We start from the raw sequence: 21,076 nt of genomic DNA, 5'->3' as shown, positions 1-21,076 counted from the left end.
ATATTTGAGGAGCTAGCATTCTATTCTTTTCTTTATTTATAATGAAATATAAGAGTTATAAGAGACTTTAGAGACCATAATCAAAACCTGTCATTTTAAAGATGAAAAAAATCAACACTATTGAAGTTAAAGGATTTGCTCAAAGTCATACAGGGAGTAGAGGGCAGAAATGGAAATTGAATCCATTATTCTAACTGTAAATTCATTAATATAGTCAAGTATATATATATATGTATATATATGTATATATATGTACATATATATATACCATCTAAAGAAATATAACTAATCTAGTATTACAAACTCATGATTTATTTTCTTATTGGAAGGAGAAAATAAGTTAAATGCAATAGAAACTTTCCAATTCAAATTTAAATCCTATAGAAACTTTCCAATTTAAAAAAATATTCATTAATAGACCATGTATAAATCATTCAGATATTTTACATAAGTATATGCTTGAATTTATAATTTGGGTATCTTGGGCAGTTTATGCCAAAGTGGTTGAAATCTAGACCTCATTCAATGATATATGTTTAATATACATATATATTGCATATGTATATATGCACACACATGTGTACATACATAAACGAACGCACATTATATGTGTGTGTGTATATACATGTATACACACACACATATATACACACACACACACACACACACATACCATTGGCTGTTATGGCTATTATAAGTTAACAGAAAAGAATTAAGTAGTCTTGGAAAGCTGGAAAGTGACTATTATGTAACTTGGTATCTTTCTATGGGGCTTCCTGGGATCCCTATAGAGGTTAATGATCATTTAAGGGAGAGTCAGGAAGTCTTATACAAATATCTGATATTAATTCTAAGAAATCCAAAACAGCCAACTGTATCAAAACGTTCTGGGTTGATTTTGCATGTCCATTGAAAGCATTGGAAATAAATACACATAGCCATAACTGAAATTTTACAAACTACAGTTTAAGAAGCAAGGAAAACATGTAGCCATAAAGATAAGGCTTACAAAATTTTCTATTCCTTTTATTATGTTTCATATTTTTCTTTATCATTACCTAGTCAAGTAATACTTCAAAGCAAGTAACAATGCTAACATTGGGGATAACCACATTCGACTTTTAATTGAGTTGATCCATCTTTCAGGATTTATAATATCTAAAAGCAGAAAGTAGGAAGGGTCAATAATCATTTGATTCCCATAATAAATTGGTAATGGAACTCCACAATCCCTACTCCAATATGCTATCATAGAAGGAATGTGACCCTAGATTCTCAAAGGTATTCCAATGGATCATCCACATTGATAGGTCCAATCAAGCTGGAAATACTTAGAGTATGGAAGCTATTGATGCCTTGTATGTCTTTTGTCTGACAACCCGACTAAGTTCAGATAAGTCATTCATCTGGTTGGCTAAAGGGTAATGAATTTTTTGGCCATAGCAAGACCTTCTTCTAAATTATAGATGGTTTGTCATCTTTATTATTGGAGGAAGTAACTCCAATGAAAGATGCTCTGAAATATAGAAGTTGTATCTAACAGATTATTGGTTTCCAACTTAAAAATCAGAAGAGGTAGGACAAACACTAATTTCATTCATGACCAAAAATTTTATTGATATTATTTTAAGGTTTTTTCCTTGTAAAGGCTTTGGCGATTCCTATTTATACCATGTAATTTCTGCCTACTATTTGAAGTTTTATTCCTTAATTCAAGGAACAGATCTTTATTACTTTTGAAAATATATGACTATATGCACAGATGCATTTAAAATTCATAGAAGAGACGATTAGGAAGTTCATGTACATATACACATACATCCCCATATATACACAAATGAGTAAAGAAGAACAAATGGAGAAAGAAGACATTGGTAGGCAGTATTATTGGATATAAAAAAGAATGATAAATATATTCTAATCATTAATTTATTTTATTTTATTATTTTCTTCCAAAACCTTAACTTGACTAATGCCAGGCTGAGGTGTATAAAACTCTAGGGCATATTATATAAACAAAGGATAACTTTGCCTCAGCAAACAAAGGTCTAAAAACAGCAATTGAATTCATCTTAAAACAACAAATCAATCCTTTCTTATTAATGTCCTAAATATGAATGTAGTATCACTGTCCTCTAGCAATAAGCAGATGTTTTCAATTGCTGTCTTTTTTCTCAACTACTGCTCTCTTCAGTAATTACACCATGTGATACATTTTTCATTGATACTACATTAATGTGTAGGGAGGAGATATCTTAAATACAAATTGAGTTAAGGATAAACATTCCAAGGAGGCTTATGTGTGTAGCAATGTGAATTCCATAAGCATATTGTATAGCAGGAAAAGTTTGTATTAGATTATATCTCATTTTGTTTTTCTAATGAGAACTTTTTTTAAGAAAAAGTATAAAAGTACCATGTTCCAGAGTATCAAAGTTAACCTTGAATTTTAGATGCTTGAATTCCCATTTCATACAAATGAGATAAGACTATGCATGATGTTTCATAATCTTGTTCATGTGTCATATTCACTGAAATAACAATACTCAGACCCACTCTCAAATAGACAGGTTGCAGTAAAAAGAGAACAGCAAATACAAAACTTTTCTACTGAGACAAAACAAAAAGGACAAAGGTTCAAGAAAAGGCATCTCACCCTTTTGCAGAACTGTCAAACAATTTCTATTGACCAAGAATAGCACCATAAACAGACCAAACAAAAGAAATGATGAAAGATGTATTTACTTGTTCAGGGTCCTTTTTTTCTCTTTCATTTCATATACACCCACACTGAACAGTTTGCATTGTGTTATTAAATAACCAATAGCAACCTAGGTGAAACAGTGGACAGGTTTCTATGATGCCATCAAGCACCAAGCAGATGCTTGGCACTGTTGATACAATTTTTCTACATTTGGCTTGCACAAGAGCATAAAAATAAAGCAGATAGTTTCATCAATGGATGTGCATTTATCCTTGAAGAATTTCCTATTAGATATCCTGAATTTCACTTAGTACCTCAAAAATTACTAGAGCAAGTAGGAGGTCTTCACCATTTTTTTTAGTTTAGTTTAGTTTAGGGGAGGTTTAATTATAAGGGACAAAGTAGGACTAGAATAGTCTCTTCTGCCATAAGGAATATAAGAATTTGCTGTGGTCACTATAAATTGATCCCAAACAATGTAAAACTTTGAAGAGAAATGTTCATTTTAAAAATTCTTATTTTTAGAGATATACCTGAACCATATTCTACTAAAACAAAAATATAGGATTTTGATCAAATTTAAGCATTTTGAGACCATTTGGCTAAATGAATAATTCTGACAGAAAAATAGAGATAATTTCCATATGACTATAGTTTTGAACCCAGGGAAATCTACACATACTTTTAATACTGATCCAAAAGTTTACCTCATTCATAACATCAAATATACAATCATGAGAGTGTTTTTGTTATGTTTGCTGAGGGTTTTTTAAATGTATGAGGCTTACATCTCATAATATTTCCTGTGTTTTCTTGGATATCCATTTATCCATGACTGTGACAAGCATCTCGGTTGTTCTTCAGAATGAGAAAGTAAATCACCAATGAAAAGTGGACTATGTCCAGAAACTCCCAGGACACCAATTATTTTATATGTATGTGAAATGTTTATCTTAAATTACTTGTACCTAATATGAGGGGATTACTTAAAATCTGAATTAAATGGATCATCACTATTACATTTAAATCCAGAGCATGGAGGAATGAGAAAATTGCTATGCATTTCAGCCTCTGTTCTTCTCCAAATACCCACCATACCTCATCAAACCTACAATCATGTTTGGGATCTGGGCTCACTTAATAGCACTAAAATATACAAGTCAGATCTTCATTCTGGCTTCTAGCCTTGCCCTAGCCTCACTGATACTTCACTCACTGGCCATATTTTCCATCCACATTAAGGGTAGTTAAGAAAGGCACCCTGGGAGCCCTTCAGCCTTCAGAAATCTGGGCGCAGGTGGCAAAGAAAACTTTGAAGTGAGCTCTTCACTAACTCTAGTGCTGGTCGTGCCTTTTTCACAAGAATCTCCCATTAAAATAAAAAAAAAGACCAAGTACCCACTAGAACAAAACCAAGCAGGCCTATTTAATTAGAACAAACTCTTGATATCCACTTCTTTATGTTAAAACAGAGAGGCAAACAGGCCTGGGAGGTCTGATTAATTTTAATATGCACGGTCATGACAAGTGCCTTGAGGGTAACAGAGTGAAATATACACACATAAAAAAATCCTCCAGCTAGCCTGACAAATCAGTTTTGGGTAATTGTTGTGTATGTTGACCAAGATTAGAGTGTTACTATTCAACAAGGACCTGAACCTTTAATATGAAGGACAAGAGGCCTCAGAAACAGGTGGCTTGCTCTTGTATCTTGAATAAATGACATCCCCCAAAGCTGTGGTTCATAAGCAGACAAAAAGAGCTGGCACATTCCTCTCATGTGTATTTTTAAATTAACAGTCTCAGTCAAAGCCTCTTCTAAAAGTGGTCCATGCATTAAAAATAACATTCTGCAACTGACAGCTTTTGCCAAGGACACAAAAAGCAATGCCACCCCATTAGTATGAAATGGGTGGGGGGTGTCAGAAAATATTGGGTAAAGAGAGTTTTGGAGTGATTTGTAGAGTTGTGTCAGTAGACAAAACCAGGATTTGGTCAGCAGCAAAGCAAAACAAGAAAATGACAAGAAAAAAAAGGAGTAAAGGAGTTTCAGTCTTCAAAGAATGAGACAGTTCAAGAATTAAATCCTTAGGATGGCTGATACCTTATAATAACCAGGGTCTTTCTAACATAAAGTAAAACTCCATCCTTTTTTCCAGCAAAAACACAAGTTCCATAACAAATTATAATCTCCTTTGACCAGAGTGCTTCCTTGTACAAGTAAAGTGCTATATCAGCAGCTCAGACATTTTATCAAAGAAAAAACCCCCAAAGCTATGTCTGAACCTCTGCAGATCTAAGTCAGAAAGACCGGGATGAGAAGCTGAGTAAATTCTTTAAAGTAGCCATTGAAATCAACCTTATCAGGATAAGCTGTTAGAACTTTACTTCACTTAAAAATGGAGGTGACAAATGAACAACTTTTACTTTTTTTTCCCTTAAAGTAAGAATTGTCAGGACATCAACCCCAGCTCCCTGCATCTACCATGAAAACACTTGTTTCTGAACAATTCAGTATCTACTTAAGAATTTGTCATTTTCCCCATTGTGTTTCATTTCTTTTCTATTTATAATTTTTGCAATTATATTTCCTTATTCTGGTTTCTTAAAAATTTAGAGTTTAGCTAGCTTTTCTAAGCAGAGAAAATTTGAGGGGATAAGCTTCAGAGACAAGTATACTACTGCAGTGTACTAGGGGAATCCTTATAGAGCAGCAGAGTACAAGCAATAGAATTTAGAAGTTCTCAATTGAAAAAATATCCTTGTTAGTCCCAGTAAAATATAATTTACAAATTGTTTTGACAAGTACTTTATACGAAGACCAGTGAATAACTAAAACCAACACAAAACAAAGAAACCATAACCAATTAGAAAGTATTAGCATTTCCTTTTGGATTCATTCATTTTATAATTTTCTCTTTTTATCAGATGTGATTTTAAAACAATAATCTATTTTAAAGGAACCATTAGCATTGCGCTTTGAATCTTGGCACCCAAAGAAGATAGATCTAATACGCTTATCAAGAAGTTGTAATTAAAAGTTGATAAAATCAGGAGAAAAGTCTGAATTTTTGTTTCAACTATCTTATTACTTCATATGTTTCACTTTATTTTCTAAAGGGCTCCTGAAACAGCATCCATTTTAAATTATAGTGAAACAGGTGTTATGATTTGTAACAAACTAAAACACCAAAACAAATCACCTGTAGGGAATGTTCACAATACCAAATATCATACACCAGGGATCCATCTTCCTCAAAAAAAAAAATACAGAGTAATGTAGCACACAACAAATGATGAAAATATATTAAAATTTTGCCTATTTCAGGATATGTAAAATGATTCTTTAAAGTCAGCACAAACTGTATACCCTGCAGGTCTTATGCTCTTATATGTCTAGCCATGTTACAAAAATGAAAGAACTGAGAAGATGATTATATCTGGGAAAATATTCATGTAATACAGTACAGCAAATAAAGACAACTCCAAAGAAACAAAATTAATGATTTCCAATGGGTGGAGAAAACATTATAAAGTATCACAGACATAAACTTTATTGCATTTCTGAGAACTAAACAGGGATTTTTAAGTGTTCTGTAGACAAGCAGCTGTTAAAGACAATACAGTAAGACTTAAATTTTCTAGTATGAAAAGGATGAAAATGAAATATACTTTAAGTCAGTCATACTAATAGTGAAAAGAGGTAAGCACTTTCTTTGGTCTTTGCTGTCATGAGTTTATGCTGAATTTCATGGCATCAAAGAGATTTCCATTTAGTAGCTTAAGCCAAAAATAATAGACAGTTCCTGCCATTTAAAAATGACATAATAAAACAGAAAACAAGAATTCTCTATTTTATTCCCCTAATGATTTTAGCTGCAAAAGGCACCCCATGGTCAACTGATGATGCTGAAGATGAAGGCTTAAAGATTTTCTTCCATTTTCCAACTCCACTACATTATTTTCATTATTGTATACCAGAAATAAAAGGAAAGTTGATTCTTTTTCTGAAATATGAGCTAGAAACTTTGTTCTGTATCATGTAAAATAACACTGTGTGACTTCAATAATAAGCTTATGCCTTTGGTGTCTTCATAATAAAGTATCATACAAAGATTTGTCTGTAGAATTTAAGGAGAAAAAAGTCTTGAAACCCAAGTGATGACAAGAATTTTAGTTGTCAGAGAAGAAAATATTAAAAAAGAAATACCTTTCATACACATAGAATTTAATGATTGAACTAATCTCATGCTGATCTCTAAAAAGGAAAGAAATAGTAAAGATAGATACTGGAAAGAAACAAGTTTACTTAGGATGAGACTACAGAAAGGACAACCAAAGTAACGCAAATTGAACCCTAATACACATTTATTATGAAAGTAGGCTTAATTAAAAATTGAAGTGTGATGCACAACTCAATAGAAATATATATTTTTTTTTAATTTTTTTTTTTATTTTTTTGATGAGGCAATTGAGGTTAAGTGACTTGCCCAGGGTCACACAGCTAGTAAGTGTCAAGTGTCTGAGGTCGAATTTGAACTCAGGTACTCCTGAATCCAAGGCCGGTGCTCCATCCACTGCGCCACCCAGCTGCCCCAGAAATACATTTTGAAAGAAAATTCAAACTATTTTCCCAGTCTCAAATCTTTGAAAGATCTATTACTCTGGCAACTTGCAATTTTTTTCCACCTCATTTCAGTTTGTAATGCTTTAATCATTTAGTCTGTATTTACTTTCTCTCTCTTTTATATGTATATATACATATATATATAATGTATACATAATTTATGTCCATATATGCACACATTATATGAGGACACTTCTTTCTTAATGCAGCTTCAGATTACATTTTCTTGCATTCCATAAAAAATGTTTGTTTCATGTTTCCATTCCACTACAAACCATTAATTTTTTTTCAAATGAATTACTCTTTAGCCATGCCTACTTTTATATTTCTGAAACTGACTTTTTGTACCTGATCGTTTATTCTTATATTTCAACAAGTTTAATTTAACCCATTGTTTTTGCTTAAAAAAAAAAAAAACTTGTGAAATCCCATCTGTCTGGACTCCTAGTATGCGGTCACCAGCAAACTTGGTAAGTATAGTGATCTATTCTCTTATTTTGGACACAGGGCCCAGCAAAAACCTCTAGGGAACTCCACTGGAGAACTTTTAGCCACACAAGCATTTCAGAATCCTCTTAAATGTACTATCACCAAGATCACTTTTTTTTACAAGAATAGCAAAGAGAGACTTTGTCAACTGCATTTCCCATGTCTAGGTAAAATATATTTAAACAATTCCCATGATCTACCAGTCAAATAGCACTGAAAATTAGAACATTGTCCTCAATCCTTTAGTACTTCTTCCTACCCAAGTCTTTGAAAGATCACTGTTAATGGTTCAAGAACTATGTCTACAGGGGCAGCTAGGTGGCACAGTGGATAAAGCACTGTCCCTGGATTCAGGAGAACCTGAGTTCAAATCCAGCTGAAGACACTTGACACTTACTAGCTGTGTGACCCTGGGCAAGTCAGTTAACCCTCACTGCCCTGAAAAAAAAGAACTATGTCTGCAAGGTGTTTCAGTGACCTTGTATATGACATGGTTCATTTGCTCCAGCTAGTGAACATGTCCTTGAACTCCTCAAGGCTAAATAGTCATGCCAGATACCCTACTAGCCATATTTCTTTTGCAAAGACCACTCTCCTTGGCAGAAGAAAACAAAGGAATACAAAAGTTAAGTGCCTCTGTCTTCTCTCGATTGCCAGTTATAACTGACTCATTGACTTCAAGCAACTTCTTTGAATTGCCTCTTTCCTCCTGTTAAGGGCTAAAATTTTAGCTAGTCTGTCTAAAATATCTAATAAGTTTTAGCAAGAGTTAGGCTTTTAAGCATTTATTAAGGAGAATAAGAATTTGGTAAAGAGAGAGAGAAAGGCCTACATTCACCTATCTATTAAAGGGAGAGCACATTTCTAGCTCCGATCTCCACCAGAGTACAAAGGAAAAGAGCCAGTCAGAGCGTCAGGCTCCCCCCTTCTTCCTCCCACAAGCAAACATCACTTCCTGACGCCAAAGAAAAGACTCCTGGTCTTGCCCTCAAAGACCTTCACTTCATGGGCGGAACTCTTCTACAGTAAGTCTCCAACAGGTGGCGTCATTCCAATCGTTACACTCCAGAATAACCCCTTTTATTATCATTTGTCTTCCTTACTAGCCTCAGCTTTTTGTAAAATTTAGCACTCTGATTCTCTCTCTCTCTCTCTCTCCCCTATATATGTATGTATGTATGTATGCATGCATGCATGCATGCATGCATGTATGTATATGTATATATGTATGTCTGTTGTATGTATATATGTATGTCTGTTGTATGTTTATGTGTGTATATACACACATATATGTACATCTATCTATCTATCTATCTATCTATCTATCTATCTATCTATCTATCTATCTATCTATCTATTTGTACGGCAATGGGGATTAAGTGACTTGCCCAGGGTCATACAGCTAGTAAGTGCCAAGTATCTGAGGTCGGTTTTGAACTCAGGTCCTCCTGAATCCAGGGCTGGTACTTTATCCACTGTGCCACCTAGCAGTCCCTGATTCTATATTAATAAACAGAGCAATGCTCTCAACTTCTGCACATGACTTAATTTTAGTTGATGAGGTCACTGTGCTGATTGCTTCACTGCTTTATTTTTATGAGAGAGGTTTCTATTGGTGGAGAGATATATTGGTAAATAACTGTAATATTAGAAAAATAAATATTTCTATAATGTTTTTAAAAGGAAAGAATAAACAAAGAAAAGAGAAGAAAGGCTAAATTCGTGGCTGATTTCCCTGCACTGTCATGCCAAGTCTTTTAGATAATATTCCCTTTTTCTCCTGATCAGGATTGTTTCTCTTTTCCTTTTCATCTTTTTCATGAATTTCATTGGTGAGAGCTTCCCAAACCTTCTGGGTTGACTTCTCCCATAGAATTTTAGTATGTGGGATGACTTATCATTTTTCTGAATTCTATCAAAAATCTAGGATATATGCTAGACTATTTCATCTCCATATTCTAAAATATATCATACACACACACACACACGTTCGTCAGTGTAGTTATTCTATCCACTCAATATCAATGAAGATTATAGGTTCTCCATGCTTTATTATCTATTAATATTAATCACATGGCAGTCAACCTTCTGATAATAAAGTAGCATAGGCACTTCACATTATATTGTTCCTAACTTTCTCTCAATGAGAAACTGACCTGATACTATCATATCTATATCTATATCTATATCTATATCTATATCTATATCTATATCTATATCTATATCTATATCTATATCTATATCTATATCTATATCTATATCTATATCTATATCTATATCTATATCTATATCTATATCTATATCTATATCTATATCTATATCTATATCTATATCCATATCCATATCCATATCCATATCCATATCCATATCCATATCCATATCCATATCCATATCCATATCCATATCCATATCTATATCTATATCTATATCTATATCTATATCTATATCTATATCTATATCTATATCTATATCTATATCTATATCTATATGACAGTGTGGTGACAACAGACCTGAATACTGCAGAATCTTTATTTGACACTATTAAATAGATACAAATTAATGATAATGGTAAAAATGAGCTTTTTATCTCCAAATATTCCTTTATTCACTTTGTGGAGAGACTTTCTATATTGTTAGGGTGATCTCAGTCAGATAAGAATCTATAAAAAGACATATTCCTTAAAAAGGAAAGGTTCAAAGATACAGACATAGTGATAAAAGCAATGATATGAAAAAACCCCTCAAATAGATGTCTTTTTGTTCTATTTACAACTTAAAGAAATATTTTTCTCAGATTGTAAAGATAAGTTAGTTGGGAAAAGGAAAATAATATTAGAGAGACCACCCTCTTTTTGAAACTCAAACAAGGCAAATTTTTATTCTGAAATTCTCCTTAGTGACCTCCTTTTCTGTGACACAAAACTTGCAATTTCCTTCTTACTTGTGAATTTTAGTTTGCTTTTGGTGAGAGGAGGTTGGAAGAAGGAAGTCTTTTCTATTCTTCTTTTCCCCTTCTTTGAGTAGAGGTATCAATATAGCACCCTCATAATGATTTAACTAGAGCTTAATGAAATTTTCATCACAACTTGATGTTCATTTTAATGACATTTGAAAAACAATGGAACAATGACTAAAGGAAATAAATTATTATTTAGTTGCGTATATTATTAAGCTCAAAATTCAGTATTTGAAATGTATTCAGTATTGGGATACTTGTACTTAGTATGAATGTTTGAGACAGAGATTTCTATTTAAAACAAAGTTTTTAAAGTTTCTACAGATTAGTGTTATGTCTGGTGTCAATGACATAGTCATGAAATATCATCTTAAACCCTTGTGTTTCTGCAAAAAAATTCATGTGGCTCAGTTATTTGCTTAGTGCATCTTTGTGGACATAATGTTGTTTGAGTTCATGTGAATGTCATTTTGATTGTATTATAGTTTCTTCTCCATATTGTAGTCATCTATATGGAGTTAAATCATTTTTAGTTATCATTGACAATTCCAATGACATATTTTTTACTAGACTTGATCATTTCTTGGTGAAGGTAAATTTTCCCATGCCATTTTTTCCCACTAGGGTTTTTTTTTTTTTGGTGGGGCAATGGGGGTTAAGTGACTTGCCCAGGGTCATACAGCTAGTAAGTGCCAAGTATCTGAGGTCAAATTTGAACTCAGGTCCTCCTGAATCCAAGGCCGGTGCTTTATCCGCTGTGCCACCTAGCTGTCCCCTTCCACTAGAATTTTGATCTGGTTATCATATGATCTGAGAATGTCTATCAACTCTCTTCCCATTTTCTGATAAGGAAGTGTTATACTTTCTATAGCTCTCTTAGGGTTATAGGCACTATGTTTCATTAATTTTGATGATACATTCTAAACCAATTATAGTTAGTTTTGTAGCTCATATGGTATATGTTGAAATTGCTATTTTTAGATGTTAATTGCTTTAAATATTTCCTTTCCATTTGGCTTTTATTTTAGCATGTCAGTAAGTCTTTTGTGGTGTCTTGGCTGGAGAATACCAAAGTATTTGTGAGTATTAACTTCAATCATTGGTATACTATGACCTCCATATTAAAACTGAAAGCCTTCAGCTTCAATCTTTCCTTGTCATTAGTTAAAAATCTTACATTTATCAAGTCCAAATAACATGTTGATATCATTAGAAAAAAATTCCATAAGATGAAGGCTCTGTTTAATACATTTCCTTGATGTCATTCATTTAGACTAAATGATTAGTAACATGGTTTGTTTCTATTCCCTCTTTAAGTTGGAAAATATACTTAGTTTTTTTTGACAGATGTGACAATGAATTTAAGGCTAGGCAGAATTGTAATGATCTTATACTATCTTCTTCCAAAATGTCTACTTAATAAAATAATTCTTGCTATTATTGTGTTGGTGGTAGAATTTAAATACTACCATTATAGAGATCAGCTTTCCATGAGGATAGACAATACTTTGATGTTCTCACTAAACTTGGGACTGATTTATATGTATATGGAATAGGTGTGAAACTGAATCATGAGTTTGTTGATGATATAGATGGTACAAATGTTATGGAAGCTTTGAATAGCTTGTACAATGATTACTGAAATGATAATTTTTGTTGTTTTCAGTTGTATCTGACTCTTCATATCCTCATGGACCATACTATCTATGGGGTTTTCTTGGCAAAGACACTGGGATGGTTTGCCATTTCCTCTCCAGTGGATTAAGGCAAACAGAGGTTAAGTGACTTGCCCAGGTTCACACAGCTAGTAAATGTCTGAGGTTGGATTTGAACTCAGGTCTTTCTCACTCAATGCCTAGCACTCTCTTCACTGAGCTATCTAGTTACCTCTGAAATGATAAGTTGGTATTTATACCCTGACAATTTTCTTGGACACATATCTTTTGATCCTAAGACAATATATTGGGTTCCTGTGTTTCTAGATTTTTAGTAATTTAAATGATTAACACCATTTAATGAATAATAGAATGATTAAAAAGGGAAGCCAAGAGCTAATATAGTAAAAATGACAATACTACCTAAATTAATTTACTTATTCAGTGCCATACCAATCAGACTACCTAAAAATTATTTTATAGAGCTAGAAAAAATAATAACAAAATTCATCTGGAAAAACAAAAAATCAAGAATATCCAGGGAAATAATGAAAAAAAATTCACAGGAAGGGGGGTTAGCAGTACCAAACCTGGAGCTTTATTATAAAGCGGCAGTCATCAAAACTATCTGGTACTGGCTAAGAAATAGAGTGGAGGATCAATGGAATAGGCTAGGCACAGGAAATGCAGTAGTAAATGACACTAGTAATGTAGTGTTTGATAAACCCAAAGACTACAGCTTCTGGGATAGGAATTCAGTATTTGACAAAAACTGCTGGGAAAACTGGAAGATAGTATGGCAGAAATTAGGCATAGACCAACATCTTACACCTTATACTAAAATAAGGTCAAAATGGATACATGATTTAGGCATAAGAGGTGATACCATAGGTAAATTAGGAGAGAAAGGAATAGTATAACTATCAGATCTTTGGAAAGGAAAACAGTTTATGACCAAACAAGAGACAGAGTATATTATAAAATGCAAAATGGATGATTTTGATTACATTAAATTAAAAAATTTTTGTACAAACAGAAACAATGCATCCAAAATTATAAGGGAGGCAGAAAGCTGGGAAACAATTTTTATGGCCAGTACTTCTGATAAAGGCCTCATTTCTAAAATATATAGGGAACTAAATCAAATTTATAAGAATCCAAGTCATTCCCCAATTGAGAAATGGTCAAAGCATATGAACAGGCAGTTTTCTGATGAAGAAACCAAAGCTATCTATTCCCATATGAAAAAATGCTCTAAATCTCTAATGATTAGTGAGATGCAAATTAAAACAACTCTGAGGTACCACCTGACACCTATCAGATTGGCTAAAATGACAAAAAAAGGAAAATAATAAATGTTGGAGAAGCTGTGGGAAAATTGGAACACTAATGCATTGTTGGTGGAGCTGTGAACTGATCCAACCATTCTGGAGAGCAATTTGGAATTATGCCCAAAGGGCGATAAAGCTGTGCATACCCTTTGACCCATCAATACCACTTTTGGGTCTTTTGCCCAAAGAAATCATGGAAAGGGGAAAGGGAACCACATGTACAAAAATATTTATAGCTGCTCTTTATGTGGTGGCAAGGAATTAGAAGTTGAGGGGATGCCCATCAATTGGGGAATGGCTGGACAAGTTGTGGTATATGAATACAATGGAATACTATTGTGCTGTAAGAAAGAATGAGCAGGAGGAGTTCAGAGAAACCTGGAGGGTCTTGTGTGGGCTGATGATGATTAAGATGAGCAGAACCAGAAGAACATTGTACACAGTATCATCAACATTGAGTGTTGATCTACTGTGATGGACTATATTCTTCTCAACAATGCAATGGTACAGAAGAGTTCCAGGGAACTCATGATAGAAGAGGATCTCCAAATCCAAGAAAAAAAAAAAAGAACTGTGGAGTATAGATGCTGAATGAACCATACTATTTCTTTTGTTTTTGGTGCTGTTGTTTTTTCTATTTTGAGGTTTTTCATCATTGCTCCGATTTTTCTCTTATAACATGACTAATGCAGAAATAGGATTAATGTTATTATGTGTATATATATATATGTGTGTGTGTATATATATATGTATATAAAACCTATATCAGATTACCTGCTATCTAGGGGAGGGGGGAGGGAGGGGAGGGAGGGAGAAAAATCTGAAATTGGAAAGCTTGTATAAACAAAAGTTGAGAACTATCTTTACATGTAACGGGAAAAAAATAAAATACTTTATTAATTTAAAAAAAGACAAGCCAAAAAAGAAAAACCTTGTCAGAACTTCTGAAATAAAAATATGTTTCAACTCTAAAAAAGACATGCTATAAAAGGTTATTATAGGACACAATAAGTTAGATGTATTTAGAACCATTTTAGAACCAATGTTAGTTTAAATAACAAAAAAGATGTAACCTTGACCTCTTTTCATAATATGGGCCAGTGTAAGAAATTTGGCTGCATATATAAATGTGGCTGCTGTTTAATAGTTAAATTAAGATATGAACAAGTCAATTGTTAACCTTAACAAACTCTTAATGGATATATGCTTGATGGCCCTGTTTCCTATTTTTGACCCAACAGTTATTACTCTTTGAATAGGATGAAGAAATGAAACTTTCTTACTATGCCAACAGAACTGATTCCTCAAAATTATGATTAAGACATTTCTGATGGTAGGAAGCAATGGCATTCTGGTATTCTGGTATGCTTGGTATTATTAATGTGATGCAAAGTTATTAAATTTATATTCCTTTTTATTAGGGACACATATTTTCCTTTCAATTTTGAATTCCCAATAATTTTAACATTGATTTCATTATTTATAATTTAGTAATTCCAATTATAACAAGAATGAAAGGAATTTAGCATGAAAGGAATTTAACCACTATGAAACAGTAGTGTTGGTGGTGTTGTTCAGTTGTTTTGGTCGTGAGTCACTCTCTGTGACCCCATTTGTGGTTTCCTTGGCAAAGATATAGGAGTGGTTTGCCATTTCCTTCCTCAGCTCATTTTATAGATGAGGAATTGAGACAAACTGGGTCAAATGACTTGCCCAGTGTCACAAAGCTAGTAAATGTCTGAGGCCAGATTTTAACTCAATAAGATGAATCTTCCTCATTTCAAGACCAGCACTATACCACTGTGCTATCTAGCTGACCTAAGAAATAGTAAGGCCTTGCACCTAAATTTAAATAAGTGTCTGTTCAATGAATGAAACTATAATTTGATTGATTAAATTACATTTTTGCCAATCCTATTCACATTTAACTCTGTTCCAATCACCCTCCCTCTGTCAGAAATGAGCTCAAATTACCTGAAGAAGGCTAACAAAAGTATTTGGAATAATTTTGATCAATTTATGGTAAGATTCTTACAAGTCCATATAATACATTTTATGAAGAGATTAATTTTTCTCTGTCCCTGGAACTGCAGGTTCACCTTAATTTATATAGCCACATAAAATTTTTTTCAGCGGTCTCTTTATGAACATTAAATGATAGTTAAAATAAAATAATCTTTAGTATAACATTTCAATTTATCGAACTTGAAAAATTTGTTTTAAGCACCCACTACATGCAAGGTATCAGGAAAGATACTGCATTAAGAAACTAAAATGAAACTATCTCTATAAAGCATAGGAGTTGTATTCTCAGATTAATTTAAGAATAGAATTAAATGAGTGTCTTCTATGTGTTTGCTGTATGTCACTTGATGCTATATTAAAATAGTTTTCTTAAACATCTTTCTAGTACATTGGAAAAACAGTACAGCTTTACAGATTTTTCTATAACAAACTTTACCCCATATATGAGTGGAGCCACAATATTTGGCCTCTAAAATAAAAGTCACAAATGTCTTTTGGGACTAAATAAAATAGTTCTAGGACGTATCACTGTCCTAGACACAGAAGGTTGGTATTCCATTATTTTGAAAGTATTAATGGATGAGTTTCAGGATATGTTAAAGGGGGAAAATACCAAATGCTTAGGGGAAAAATCTATAATACTTGTTATTTAAAAAGGCTAATAAAATATCAATAAATATCTGCCTATAAATTTGTCTTTTCTACAAAATCTTCCAGAGAATAACCTACATCCATAATAGAGAAGTAAATGTTTTTTGGTTTTTTTTTGGACAAGCAACATTTTAGAGAAGACTACATCATTACAGTCACACAATTAATGAAAAGGTGAAGAGAATACGAAATTACATGGTACTTACTACTGACTATTAAAAAAGATTTTGATTTGATAAAACAGAATGTCGTCATAATTGTAGAGGATGGAGGATAATGGGGAATTTGTGTGTGTGTGTGTGGGGGGGGGCAATGAGGATTAAGTAATTTACCCAGGGTCAAACAGCTAGTAAGTGTCAAGTATCTGAGACTGGACTTGAACTCAGGTCCTCCTGAATCCAGGGCTTGTGCTTTCTCCACTGTGCCACCTAGCTGCCCCCCATAATAGGGCATGTTTGCAGGCAACAAGTAAGGAGCCAGTAGATAAGGAGTGATTAAAAATTAGGGCAAGGGAAGGAATGCTCTTAAAGTAAGGAGGAAATGGTCCTAGAAGATATGAGAAGGGATATGATCATGGGCATAAATACGGGGATTGTCTTTGACAAGGAGAAGTAACATTCTTTCCTCAGAAACTGCAATGAAGGAATAAAGAATGGAAGGGATGCTATTGAGTGGATGGGAAGGAAAGAGATTAAAAGGAAGAGGACTATGTAACATTGAACTGATTATCTATCATGTCCAGATTTGGAAGGAGAAATAAAAAGTCTAAAACTAAGGTGATGGCCATGGACCATAGAGAAGGGTATATTGACTAGATGTTATAGTGAGGTTAGAGGATAGGTTTAGGAAAAGCAAAGCGTAAGGAGAGCTGGAAGCTTAAAAGGTTATGCTTATAATGAAGCTTTTTGGAGTTATGCTGATGTCTCCTCTAAACCCAGTATGTCCAAGTTTCACAGCCTCCTCAACTCCTATAATTTGTACCTCCATTCCACTTCAGGTACACACAGGGAGACTGTTTTCGTGAATGGCTAAGAGCGAACATAGGAAAGGACAGAAATAGTGAAAAATATAGGCATGATGTGAGGTCTAGACCATTATTTGATTGACTCATTATCAGATCTCAAACTATACCACAAAGCTATAATCATCATAATATTTTTTCCTGGTTAAAAATATCTAGGTTAATAGAACAGGCTAAATAAAGAAGATGTTACCACAATCATACATAGCATTCATGTTCAATAAACCTAAGAGGACAAATAGCTGGCATAAGAACTTATTCAACAAGAAATTCTGGGAAAACCAGCAAGTAGTTTAACAGATATTAGGTTTGCACTAGTATTTAATACCATATGCCAAAAAACACTTCAAATGGATAGGGACGGAACCTAGGATGTCACTGAAATAAGGAATTCCATGATGAGGAAACGTCGTTCAATGCCAGTCGACATCTTCTGTGCAATTTATAGTCTTGGAAAGTTGCCTGGAGCACTGAGAGGTTAAATGATTTGCCCAGGGTCACAGACAGTATGTAAAAGAGACAGGACTTGAAGCCAGGTTTTCCTGGCTCCAAGATCAGCTCTCTATCCACTTTGATTATGTGTCCTCTCTTCTGAAAATACACAACCTACACATAAAAAGCCATATGATACTTTAAAAATAGAAAAATAGAATTAAAAGTATGGCTAGGGAGAAGATTCTTAACCAAACAAAAAAGAGAAGTTATAATGAAGATAAAACTGACTATTTCAAATACATAAATTAAAAATCTTTCACACAAAGTGAAAGAAGGTATAAAAAGAAGATCTGTTTATTGAGGAAAAGTCTTTATAAAAATATTTTCAATAAAGGTTTGCTATGTCCAAGATACAATAATATAGTGAGAATAAGAGAAGTTTTCAGTGGGATAAAATCACTGGAAATAGGTCATAGTAAAGTTCTAATATTCAAAATATAGAGAGAATGGCTATAGAGATATATAAGATCAAGGATTAGTCATTGCCCCAAGTGATGTGGCTGTCCCCATGCCTGGAATGCCTTCCCTCCTTCCCCCTGTTTCTTGACTTCTCTGGATTCTTTTAAGTTCCAGAAAAAATCTCACCTTCTAATGAAAGCCTTTCCCAATTTCCTTTAATTCTAGTGTCTTCCTTCCCTTGGTTCCTGCTAGTTTATCTTGTATATAGCTTATTTGTACATAATCGTTTGTATATGGTCTTCACTATTGGATGTGAACTCCTTGAGAGATGGGAATGAGTTCCTATGTTTTGTAATGTTGGTTCTTGGGATGGTTTCTAGAACATAATAGGCACTTAACAAATGTTTAGTGTTTGAACAAGAAATCTTCAAAAGAAGAAAAGCAAACTCATCAATAATCATATGAAAGAATGTCTCAAATCATAAATAACTAGAAATATGTAAATTAAAACAATTGTGAGAATTCATGTTATGCTTATCAAACAGGCAAAGATAAGCAGATGAAATAGTAAATGTTGGAGATGCCATGGGACATAGGGACACTATGAACCACAGGAGGAATTATGAGTTGATAAAAAGGTTCTGGGGAAAAAATGAGAAATTCTACTAGAAATGTAACTTGATTCCATATGCCACTGAACCTATAGATACCATTACTAGCCCCAAAGAAATCAAATACACATGGAAAGGTGCCATATTGTTAGATAAACATTTATGGAATCAGTTTTTGTTTTTCAACAAAATTTGGAGCAAAGGGGGAATTATCTGAACAGATTGTGGTAAATGCATTTAAGGTAATAATATTACATCATAAGAAATAACAACAATGAAGAATTACTTGGACTTTTGGAAGTCCTGCATGAGCCATAGGTAAATGAGTAAAACAAGGAAAGCATTTAAAAACAACCATAGTAATATAAAAGAAAACACGCCCTGCCCCAAGTCATCACAACTGAAGTTGATGTGCTGACCAGTCCTGACTTCAGAGGAATAACAATGAAGTCTTCTTGGCAGTGTTGGAGCAGCTAGGTGGCACAGAGGACCAAGCACTGACCCTGGAGTTGAGGACCTGAGTTCAAATCTGGCCTCAGACACTTGACACTTTCTAGCTGTGTGACCCTGGGCAAGTCACTTAACCCCAATTGCCTCAAACATCTTGGGCCATCTCTAGTTTTCCTGATGAATACCTTGCTACTGGACCAAAATGACTCTGGAGGAGAGAGTGAGGCTGGTGATTTTGCACAGCCTTTCCTCATTTAAAAGTTTAAAAGAGGGGGCAGCTAGATGGCGCAGTGGATAGAGCGCTGGCCCTGGATTCAGGAGTACCTGAGTTCAAATCCAGCCTCAGACACTTAACACTTACTAGCTGTGTGACCCTGGGCAAGTCACTTAACCCCAATTGCCTTACTAAAAAACCAAAACAAAAAAACAAAAGTTTAAAAGAATTGGGGGCAGCTAGGTGGCACAGTGTATAGAGCACCGGCCCTGGATTCAGGAGGACCTGAGTTCAAATCCAGCCTCAGACACTTGACACTTACTAGCTATGTGACCCTGGGCAAGTCACTTAACCTCAATTGCCTCACAAAAAAAAGTTTAAAAGAATTCTCTTTCGGGGAGATGGGGGATTCAGAAGCAATTAAGATATTAAAATAGAAGAGCAACAACAAACTATTGTTAATTAAAGAGTGCTTTTAATGACTCCATACAACAAATGCTCATCTTTTTAATGCTGACATTATTCTGGTTATTCTAATAATGTATTGTTCTTTAGATAATAGAATTCCACAATCTTCTGAGAATTGGAGGTATTAGTCATCCAAAGGAAAATGGAGAGGTGTCTGGGCATGGTAAATAGAGCAATAAGAATCGGTCTAAAGGGATCTCAAGGAGAAGTGACTCATTAGAAAAGTAGCTGTACCATTTATGTAGTAACATCTAAGACAAATCTCTAGATGATACACTGAGTGCTCTATGACTACTCTTGCAATGGTAAGAGATGTACAATAAGGTTAATAGTATTTTTGTCAGATGTACTTGGAGGATTTATGAAAGGATGTGAAAAAAAGTTGCAAAGGATGAAATGGTGTGTTTGGTTTATAATATGTACTGCTGAAAATAATAGACACATCAATAAAATCATAGAACCTTTTAAGTAGCAATATGAGATGCTCTCAGGCCTCATAAGACTTTATAGTTGATTTGGGTTTATGAAGTGGGAGACTACCAATATGAGGAAAAGAGAAGAATAAAGACAGGATAAGAAACAAGATCTGGATAATATCATTTGAAAATAAAGGAATAAAGATTATGTGAGGCAATGGAAAGTCAGTTAAAGGGTAGGAACTTCGATGGGCTATTAATGATCATTATGATGAATTGATGTATTAGAAGAAAAGAGAAGTAAAAACTATGGTCTATTTTCCAGTCTTTACCTTCTGGTTCATTTTTGATGAGCTCTTCCATTTTTCTTTGTTTCAAGGTATCTACAACATCGGCTAAGCTGCCTTTACGCCTTTCTGGGGTCCCTAGGGCTGTACTGGACAATGACTCTCCGCTCTGACGCCCACCTTCTTCTGCCTTCAGGGGTGAGGTAGATGAGTTATGTGGGGCAAATGAAGACATCACTTTATTGCCATCAACTTCCTGAAAGAGATCAAAAAATTA

The 21,076-nt window shown here is 33.9% G+C and overlaps 1 protein-coding gene across 5 annotated transcripts in view; it reads right to left on the bottom strand.

Moving 5' to 3' along the window:
- SOX5 (SRY-box transcription factor 5) overlaps positions 1–21,076 on the bottom strand; it is a 503,326-nt gene that overhangs the window by 330,198 nt on the left and 152,052 nt on the right. For all 5 annotated transcript variants that reach the window (XM_043968274.1, XM_043968272.1, XM_043968273.1 and 2 more), the window contains exon 3: positions 20,845–21,055. In XM_043968274.1, coding sequence (XP_043824209.1) covers positions 20,845–21,055 — 211 coding nt within the window. The remainder of the gene's footprint in view (positions 1–20,844; positions 21,056–21,076) is intronic.

The sequence above is a fragment of the Dromiciops gliroides genome, chromosome 5 (genome assembly GCF_019393635.1).
Source record: "Dromiciops gliroides isolate mDroGli1 chromosome 5, mDroGli1.pri, whole genome shotgun sequence".
Lineage (NCBI taxonomy): Eukaryota > Metazoa > Chordata > Mammalia > Microbiotheria > Microbiotheriidae > Dromiciops > Dromiciops gliroides.
This window is presented reverse-complemented; position numbering and strand designations above follow the sequence as displayed.